The 10,257-nt window shown below is 34.7% G+C and overlaps 2 protein-coding genes across 10 annotated transcripts in view; one reads left to right on the plus strand and one right to left on the minus strand.

Annotated features, from left to right (window-relative positions):
- Positions 1 to 645: 645 nt before the first annotated feature.
- Positions 646 to 4,558, plus strand: Lamtor2 (Late endosomal/lysosomal adaptor, MAPK and MTOR activator 2). Of its 2 annotated transcripts, XM_014434555.3 has the most exons (4): positions 646 to 740; positions 815 to 974; positions 1,062 to 1,224; positions 4,347 to 4,558. In XM_014434555.3, the coding sequence occupies exons 2-4, from the start codon at positions 907 to 909 to the stop codon at positions 4,491 to 4,493; spliced, it is 378 nt and encodes a 125-aa protein (XP_014290041.1). In that variant the 5' UTR covers positions 646 to 740; positions 815 to 906; the 3' UTR covers positions 4,494 to 4,558. The 2 variants fall into 2 exon arrangements, with proteins under 2 accessions (XP_014290041.1, XP_014290040.1); XM_014434554.2 differs by having other exon boundaries at positions 705 to 974.
- Positions 4,559 to 7,233: 2,675 nt separating this feature from the next.
- LOC106689537 (uncharacterized) overlaps positions 7,234 to 10,257 on the minus strand; it is a 99,241-nt gene continuing 96,217 nt past the window's right edge. For all 8 annotated transcript variants that reach the window (XM_067048032.1, XM_067048035.1, XM_067048038.1 and 5 more), the window contains one exon: positions 7,234 to 7,441. In XM_067048032.1, the coding sequence (XP_066904133.1) occupies positions 7,267 to 7,441 (175 nt within the window). In that variant the 3' untranslated portion in view covers positions 7,234 to 7,266. The remainder of the gene's footprint in view (positions 7,442 to 10,257) is intronic.

The following is a 10,257-nucleotide window of genomic DNA, read 5'->3' on the forward strand; positions in this document are numbered from 1 at the left end:
ACACGGTCAATCAATAATCTTCCAGTATTAGTCTTGTCGATTTAACTTAATACAGTGACTTGTACTTTAGTACTTTTAAAGTCCTGTAATATCACTAATAGTCATCCCTATTATAAAAAAATAAGTATTAGTGCTATTACCATGTTGTTTCTATAGTTGTGTTATGGACCAATACTACTAGCTTTCATTAGGAAACAGGGCCCTGATAGTACGAAATTGGAATACCTAGTGAGCTCAGTAACGCGTACGTTAAGGCTCAATGTTTAATAAGTACCTTTTCAAAGATGACGTGACTACCGGACGGTAATGTATTCTCGCCTTCCTTTGCATTATATAACTTTTAATTTTTATTTCCTTAATTATGTTATTTTTACTTATTCAATTACCGGTATATACATTTTATTTTCCACTTCTTTTATAACTTTATTTTTATTAATTTCATTCTATACAATTATTTACTATATGTCATTCTGTTTATATGTTATTTTTTGTATTCATTGGTTCTTGTTATTTGTTCTTAGCCCTGATGAAGGGTAGAATTTCGGGCCGAAACGTTGGCACTATTAAATAAGTTATTCCAACCTATTTGTGTTATATTCTGACCGCACCTCCCAACCATCTTCTCCTCATGTATATTGTCATACATCGACCTACTTCTTTGTTTTTGTCTATGATTATGTTTCCTCTGTCATGTAATAAATCGATATACTTGTTAAGTGAAAACAATGTAAATGTAAAATGTAAGAAAGTTTTGTTGTGTTTTTGTAATCCTTTGATGCTTTTGTAAAAGGTTTCATATTTTTGGTTTTCTCAGATCAGCTCCTGTTGATTTCATGGTTTGATCTGTATAGTTTATTTTCTCCTACTGTATATACTTTACAATCCAAATAATATTAAGAAAAAAAAATGTTAAAACCTAAAATACTATCCCAAGTTTTGGGTCAAGCTAATACTAATGGTGTTGAGAATACATTGTAAGTGTAATACTGGTTTAGATTATTATGGCCATGTTTACTTGTGATTGCTTGGTATGGTTATCTTAATTTTTATTACAATTAAAGGCTTTTGAATCATGAAGGAGCTCTATTAGCTTACAGTGGTTATGGAAATAGAGATGCAACAGTTACAGCAGCGATTGCTAGCAATATTTGGTCAGCTTATGAAAAAAATGGTAGGATGGCTTTAAAAGAAGATTGTCTACAAATGGTCCTGATGGAGTGTTCGGTAATTTAAACCTATTACTCAATTTATAAAAGTTTTTTATTATTAATAACTGCTCTGAATTGAAGGGTTTTTAAGTTAGTTAGTTATTGTTTTTAATTTAATTTTTATTTAGACAAGAGTTAACATATTGTAAAGTGAAATCATTATTCATTATAATTCGAGTAGATATTTGTAATTTGGATAATTTTACATGTATATTCTCAGTTCGAAGAACCATATTGATGATTTATAAGTATAAATTTTAATCTATTGTCTATATTTGGTTCCTATGGTTTCATTATTTAAACTTATTACTTGTCTGGAGGTCTTAATCTGCCATTAAGAGTTATATACTGAGAGGTAATTTACTTCTATTTTATTTTTCACTTCAGGTGATTTTGAATAGTTATAATTTTTATTTTAAATAAATTAGTTTTGTGTTCGCTAATTATAGTTTATGCATTCGAAAGTGCTTGAGGTGTCATATTAGGTCTGTTCCTACAACAAACATCTGAAACTTGTTTTATTAATTTTCACATTCTATATTTTAAAAATTATTTGGTGTTTATGAATTTACTGACTATAATAGCAGATCCCAATAATACTGCTTGTTAATTTTTTTCCTATCTTCACAGTCAGTAGGTCCAATTCTGCCAGAGAAGATTGTGATTCTTCCGGTATCCATGGGTTGGTAGGTTGGTTACCTCTAGGATTACCCTCCTGTATGTCAGAAATGATCAGATAGGTATAAAGGCATTCTTCCTAGGAGGTAGTGTAGTAGTATAGGTCATTTGTTTGTTTTTATTGTAGAAGCATGCTTTCCTCTGACTATTATTAGGTTATTTGATATGATTTAGAACATATGATTTAAAAACTCATCAGTAATCTTTATTTATTTTTTTTTTTGAGATTGTTAACAGCTCTTATCTCTAATAGTTGTAATGGGTGCATACCTAGAGGATATTTTATTGTTCTTGTTTTAATTATTATTACTCCTATTGCCACAGGAATGCTTTCTCTAAGCATTTTTTAAAAATTCAATTAGCCATTACAGAAATAGAACTAGGTCCTTAATTTGCTGTATCCTGAATATTCTTGAAGGCACTAAGAGCTCTTTCCTTGTCAGTGAAGTTTCTTGAATATTTCTGTAGACAACAAGTGGCCTAAGTATGTTGGGGCTGGAGAAAACTGTCCTCTCGAGTCAGTTAAGGTATGGGTTTGTTTTGAGTTTATAAAAGGACATACCTTTCACTTTGATTAATAAGGATGTCAAATAAACCCTTCATGTATTTTTTTTTTTTTTAATTTTTATTAAAGAATTATTTTGTTACAGAACAATGACCAAAAGGGGAATAAAAAATCTAAACTGTGCATGCTATTCCAATATAAAATATTAAGGTGCCTCTACATGTTGGCCGAGCCATGGCGAACTCAGACATGCACGAGCATGTGGATGGGTGGCTTGTACGAGTTGGCCTAAGCTCGTTGCCGATCCGTCGAGTGTCGGTTTTTTGGACACAGATCAAAGGGGTTCATGAGAGCGCTCGTGTAGCATCTCCACCATTGTTCTTTGTCTAGTTGCAACCAAGAGCTGTTAAGAGCTTAAAGGTGTTTGTTGGTACTTTTTATAATAAGTTTTATATTTAATCTTATTTATTTATGTTTAATTTCCTTTCATTTACTTTTTTTTGTAATAAAAATAATATAATCCGAGTGCAATGGCTGAAACCACTTGTACGTCCGCCATGTTTGCCTCTCTGAATAACACTGAGATGTGGATGGTCCGCTTTTTGTTTACCGAGCATTTGTACAAGCCTCCGATTCGTGACGAGCGGCCAACATGTGGATCCGTCTTTAGAGTTATTGAAAACTGAGGTTTTGAGATATTGGGCACTTCAGGGGAAGTTCTATAATTTTTTTGTCATGGAAGAACAGCTTACTAGTTTTAATTAGTAAATTAGTCTTAGACTAGTTTAAACAGAGGAAGTTAGGTGTTATTTCTTTCCAAAAACTTTATAGAACATTAAAGATAATATGTTTTTGATTTTTTAGACTGTTCCATCAAATACAAGACTAATATACTTTTGATATATAGGAAGATGGTCAGGGTTGTGGTCAAAAGTGAAACAAAAATAGTTTACAAGTTTAGTTTGTTTCACTTTTGACCGCAACCCTGACCATCTTCCTATATATCAATTTGTACGGTCAACTATATATACATATATATAATATACTTTTGTTTCTGATATTTGCCTATCAAAAGCAAAAGTCAGTTATTATTTAAAAACTTATCATACTTTCAATAATTATTCAGTATTAGTGGACAATTAATGGAAAATTTAGTGTTTTTAAATATATCTAAATGTTTTAATGTTTATAATTTTATTATTTTTTTGTAATTCTTGTTGTTCATTTAAATAGGAGCTATGTTTTATGTATTTATTTTTTTAAATTACTCGTTTAAGGTCTTAGTTTCTTACATTTGTTTTACTGCTTTTTATTTATCTATAGGAATGGGTTTTACTTGTATATACAAGATATCCATCCATCCATGTTAAGTCTCTTAACCTCTACGTTTTTGAAATTTAGATTTAATTTTCACTGGGTCTAAAAGGGATATTTAGTTTACTTTTTGAGGACCGGCAGAGGATACTAAAATGGCTGTCATGATGATGAAGCCTGAATTTGAGATTCCTCAGTTATGATGACGGATACCTATAGAAAATTGAATCCTAAAATAATTTTGTTGTATATGTCCTCAAATATTCTAAATATTGTTTTTGACTTCTGACGATTTATGCTGAAACTGTGTCTGGTATAAATTCGACTTAGAATCTGGTTTGCTGTGAGAATCCATATATCAGCACTGGAAAACAACTAGGGAAAGAAAATTGAGAATACCATAAAAAATAGAATAATATATCTGCGAAAATCAAATAAAAATTGTACAGGTTAGTGGGACAACCTTTATACCCATTAACATTTTTTTTCCCATGAAGATATTTAATTTCAATTATTTGATTTTGAATTCTACCTTTTACTTTCTACCTTGGGGAATAACCCCTATATTATAGTATAGATAGGTATATTTTGCAATCACTCTTTTACTTATTTATATACTTTACTTATTGTTTTGTTTGTAGGAAGGGAAGGTGGCAATAACCCAAGTTGCAAATGTGCTGCTATGTTTGTGCTCGAAACAGAGTGTTGGTTTTGGTATGCTTAAAGAAAAGGCTCAAGCTCTTTCCAAATATTTAGAAGGTCCTTTATCAAGAGTTATCACCTGCTAAATTTTGATTTGAAATATTATATATTTTGTGATAGTAATAATAAATACTTCTATTTGTTTATTTAACCATTTTTATTATTTTTTAAATTTCTGAGAATTATTAATTATGCTGTGCTTCTGCTTTTCTCCTTTTTTGAGACAGGTAGGGGTTTCAGTAATGGTATTTATTCCTACATTTCAATTGGTTCTTAACGGGAACTGACCTACTGTTCTTAAAACTTTATGATGTACTAGCCATTGTTGTGGCTCAGTTAAAAGTTAAACTTACAATATTTGTGGATGTACAATATTTTTTGTTGTTCCCTTGGCTGTGTATATATAGAGATTCTCTGTATTGATCAATATATGCAACATTATTGTTATGATTTGGTTACATAAATTCTAAGTTATTTTTTACTCAACATTTTCTTTTCACATGAGCCTTCTATTTTTTTTTTTGTAATATTCAATACATATACTCATTTAATGCAATCAGTAATATTTTTTCTTACTATGTACAAAAAAACAATTCAATTAATTTATTATAACCTTGCAATGTCAGGGAACATGCTAAATTGATGCACTTAAAAACAAAAAATGTTAAATAAAAAAAAAATATTTAAAATATGTTTTTTCACTTGATGTTTTCAAGTTTTGTTTATTAAAAATAATCCCTGCAGATTATTACGCATCAAAATATTATCATATAAATATATATCAAATCATAATGTGATTAGATCTGGTAAATTACTTTATTAAATTTAAGAGGGCTGTTTTGATTCCAAAGCTTAAGCAATTCATCCAGTGCATTACCCTGTGTGGTGATGGTTTATGATATGATACTCTCTGTATCAATTGGGTGATGTAGATATACCTTTAATAAATGAAGTATGCAGAAGTACCAGGAGTTCCTTAGAAAACTTAGTAAGTCTTCAGTCTTCAATAGGTGGATTGCGAAATTGGCTGAGACTAATCTTTCCTTTTACACCGACCTAGTTCTCAACACTAAGTCTGACTCGTCCATCTGGTTTAGATATGATGACAATGGGTGACCACCAGTCATTTGTAACGGGACTAATAATATGTGCGTCTTCCATTATATCTTACTAATTTTTAACATGTTCTGATAGAGATTCTTTTGTAAATCAAGATTTTGGCATCTTTCTAGAGGTTTATAGATATTTTGATACTTGGAATGCAGCCAACTTTTTTTTCAAAGATTTTTGGAAATTCTTGCTCAATGCTGCTTCTTGGATAGTGGGTTATCCAAGTTTGGTTTAGATTTTTTCATTGAATGGTAGGTTTTTCCCATGTCCAATTCAATTTTCTTTAATTCAAGACCAGATTGTATGATCCTGTTCTCACCATGTGAACAAGATTAATTTTCATCAGAAAAGAAAGCCTTCCTATACTAAAAAGCTAACCCTCTATAAATACTTTGAAAGAGTTCATGCACTGTACATAAACTGTCATGCCTGGCTTAGAAGATCTGTAATTTTTGCAAGACTCCAAATAACTTTGCATTTGTGTGTCAGAGAAAGCAACATTAAGAACTTCTGGCAAGTAATTTACAGAGGAAGAACAGGAAGCACCCAAGCAATTACAAACGTGCCGATGTAAGGCATCTGAATGAGGAAAATGAATCGGAGGATTCAAATTCATAATGCCAAAACAATCATTTGCACCCGAAGAAATACAGCAATTTACTTGCCACATTCCTGTGCCTCTCAGGAATGAACTAAAGCTCGACGAGATGGAAAAGGATGGTATCAATAGAAAGGAAACCGACCCATGTGATTGGATAAGTAACCTAGTGCTGGTTAAGACGCATAAAAAGCTACAGATCTGCATTGATACAAGAGATCTGATTCGAGCCCTAAAGCGAACGGAATACGAGATCCCAACAATCGAACGTATCGTCCCCGAGCTAAATCAAGTAGATTTTTCTCTGTGCTAGACACGAAAGACGTATTTTGGGATCTGCATCTAGATGAATAGAGTTCTAGACACCACTTTTTGGACTCCATTTTGAAGGTGACGGTGGATCCGTCTTCCTTTCGGTTTGAAGGTGTCAACCAACGTCGTTTTCACGAAGTTTTTGCAGGAATACTAGGCATTCTGATTTTAGGACGAGGGTGACCAATCGAGAAGCCTGTGCAAACCACGACCGAGCTCTTGAACGTCTTTTAGCCGCGGCCAAAGCTGCAAATCTGAAATTCAAGCAACAAAAGTAAAGTTTCGCTGAAGAAGTGCCAAGCTAAATGTATGATTCATATCTTCACCAAAGACAGTTGTACGTCGACCCAGAGAAGATTAGAGCTGTTAAAGCTATGCTAGACCCAACTGATGTTCAGATCAAAAGCTTCATTGGTTTGGCAACATATATGGCAAAATTTGTATCAAATCTATCATCAATCTACAAACCATGACCTTACGAAGAAGGACCAACCCTAGAGATGGGCCAGTGAACACAAGCGAGCCGTCAAAGTAGTGAAAAAACGAATACTGGATGCCCCTGTACTTACGTTATTCAACTAGAAAGTCCCTAAAGGATTTAGAGGTGTCTTCATCCCACGGTCGACCCGTCACATAATCAAACTAGTTCATCTTGTCTATTCTTTTGTTTGTATATATTTTAAGAATTTTTTTTTTATTTTTATTTATTTTTTTTTAAATTTTAGTATGTATGAGATCATCCATCACTATTACCTATTGCCCACAGCTGTGTGGCAGATTGTAATATCTATGAATAAATAAATCTATCAATATCAAAAAAAATATATAATTAAATTATACTACTCCTCTTCAAGTTGATATTCGTCAATTAGGTCTTCATCCTGATCTAGATTTATGGATTCTCCGTCAACAGAAGTTTCTTTCGTCTGCTCTTTATGCTTGGTAGCAGTTGGAGAATCTTTGGGGTTTTCAACTAATTGAGTTTCCGAAGACAATTCATCTTCTTCAGGTAGCCTACAATTGAATTTTTATATTTGATTTATTTTAACACTATAGCATAAGTTTTAACTAACTTTTTGCGCACTACCAGCGAGATATTGAAGTGCGGACAGGGCTCACATTACGCTTTCGACACCGTAAATGGTCCGTGAGAACAACTACGTTTGTCTCACATATACAATTGAAGGCCATCTTGTCATGGAAACTGGGCCTCTGGTCATGACGGAATACTGACCATCCTGCTGAAACTGAGCTGAGCGATTCCCTTCCTTAATAGTTGCCAAGGAAGGGAATCGCTCAGCTCACCAACTTGTACTACTTATGCTTGAGGTTGAGATACTTCCCCGATAAATGGAAGCATCCCATCCTGTTTCCTCTCCTCAAGCCGAAGAAGATAAGATTTGACGCCGACCATTACAGGCCCATAAGTCTCCTGCCTCATCTCGCTAAGGTATAAGAAAGGATTATCCTAAATTACCTTCGGGAATTCTGTGATGACATACTCCGTTACACCTTACTGGCAGACCTGCTTTCAGGTTCACATGAGTACAGAACACCTGATGAAGCTCCAGAATGAAGTGAACTCCAGCTTCAATCGGAATCATGCTACGGCCATGATCTCCATAGATTGTACAAAGGCTTTCGATTCTGTGTCTCACGGCATATTATGCCGTAAGCTCATAGACCTCGAATGTCCGGAGCAACTCTACGGTGTCATAGCATCGTTCCTCGACAACAGGACCATCTCTGTGTGGGTTCGAGATGAGCTTTCCCGCTCCATCCCACTGAAATGCGGAGTGCCACAGGGAGCAGTTCTATTGCCAGTGCTATTTTCAATCTATACCGCTGATGTGGTTGGTGAAAATTACAAAGTAGCTACAGTTGCCGCCTATGCCGACGACATCGCCATCTACAGCAGCAGTATGAACCCCAAACATGCACTAGAGCGGGCCGGAGCAGTCTGCAATGAGATTGTTCAACGACTGAGTAATTTAAATATCACCATGAACCCAGCTAAGACAGGCTGCATCGTGTTCGCTCAACAACAACACAAGCATAGAAATGGTGTTAGCACACCTTGACTCTAAGTAACATTAATTTCTTGTGTCTTCATTGTCACATCTTTAACAGTTTGTAGATATAGGAATATCAGTTTTCTTATTCTTAGGCTCTGCTATAATTATTTCAGAAGATAAATTTTTAGGATTAAAATTATCTTTAGCCTAAAATTGTTTTTTAATAAATACTGAACAGAGAGGAGTAGATTTTTTATCTGTATTCGGTATTTTGGATACGTATCAACTTCAAATTGTTTTGAATCTAACTCAGCCTTTAATTTCTTTACAGTTATACGTCACCTTCCTAATTACTACATTTAGTATTTTTATTTGTTCGTAGAAAATGTATGATATTCTATTTTTCTTTCAATATAGTATTTTAGTCATTGTTTTAATATAAAGAGGGAACTAAGTGACGTTTGGAAGTCCAGACGATATCCCAGAGATAGTAGGTGAAATCAGTAAGGAGACGGTAAATACCGACTAGCTCCACCTAATCGTTGGGAAAAAGTGCCACAGATTGTAGCTATTGCCTCTGTCACCATAGAAGCAATCTACGATCAAGGAAAGAAGGTATGGGTTTTCCAAACAGATAATTGGTGACCTGGAGGGCAAGGTGAACCAAGAGACCAGCATGCTATGGAGTACACAGTCGCGAGGTGAGATCAGAAGAGGAAGAAGGATAGAGGTAAATAGAGGTTTTAATATTGAAGTAAAACAGCTTCCTCATGTCATTATTAATAGCGGCTTATTAACATGTCATCAACATTCGATTTAAGTTACACCAGATTGACATAGTATTTTTATGTAAATCGGACCCGCGTGCAAAAAGTAGTATAAACATAGATTTTTCTTATTCCAAATTCAAGTTCTAGAACCAAAATGATTACAATGATTTCAAAGGAGTTTTTTTAGCTAAATTTTGCTCAATATGTGTGTTGGGGCGAGAGGTGTTTCGATGAGGATTCGCAAATCGTGCCAACGACCTCGATGATTGCGAATTCTTGCCACTGCGGTGCCGAGTAAAACATTTATCTGACCCATAGCCGACATAGATAGAATAGCATTTTGAGAGTGATTTGAATCTGATATTTTAGAGGTGGCTGCCGAGGGGTTAGAAGAAGTGGGTGCGGTGGTCGAGTCGTTAAAGGAGTTTGGTGCGGTATCGGTGCTATACGAGAACGAGATGGAATAACGTTCCGGTGAGGAGATTCGGATTTTCGAGATTCTTTAGAGAAAAAATGCAAAAGTGAATGATGACGTCTACCGCAATGTCGGCAAGACACCCTAGATGAACACTGGTTCGAGAAGTGACCAGATGCCAAACAATTGATACAACGATTTAACCCTCTAATACGGTCGCATCGTTGTTGGGGGGTGAGCGTTTTAAAACTAGGGCAATCGTAAATGCGGTGAGATTTTTTACATGCGGGACATTTCGTCGAGTTTACTGGTGAGTCTGTTGTCATAAGGACTTGCCTAGAGCATTTACTGTACCCCGTCTTAGTTTGCAAAGGTTCTGGAGCAGTATTCGTTATAAGGGCTTCCGATTGCGTAATTTGACCGCCTGCCGTTGGATAAACTCCGCGAACTCCTCCCAAGTCGGAAGTTCAGGTTTTGAGCCACATTCCCTCTCGAAACCCTCTCTAGTTTTTCCATCTAATAACCGAAGTCCCAAAATGCTTAATATAAACCCCGGGAGATCGTACAAACGGAGCTTTAGAAGCGCAGAGGAGCTCTCTACTACCACAGCTGAGAACGCTTCTAAATTAG

Source organism: Halyomorpha halys, unplaced genomic scaffold (genome assembly GCF_000696795.3).
Source record: "Halyomorpha halys isolate HHAL.00 unplaced genomic scaffold, Hhal_1.1 Scaffold1389.1, whole genome shotgun sequence".
NCBI lineage: Eukaryota > Metazoa > Arthropoda > Insecta > Hemiptera > Pentatomidae > Halyomorpha > Halyomorpha halys.

What these genes read in the sequence shown, in the direction of transcription:
- Lamtor2 (XM_014434555.3), top strand. Translation starts at nt 907, where the DNA reads ATGTTAAAACCTAAAATACTATCCCAAGTTTTGGGTCAAGCTAATACT. An exon ending in AATGGTGTTGAGAATACATT is followed by an intron (nt 975 to 1,061) that starts GTAAGTGTAATA and finishes TTACAATTAAAG; the next exon opens with GCTTTTGAATCATGAAGGAG. An exon ending in TGGTCCTGATGGAGTGTTCG is followed by an intron (nt 1,225 to 4,346) that starts GTAATTTAAACC and finishes TTTTGTTTGTAG; the next exon opens with GAAGGGAAGGTGGCAATAAC.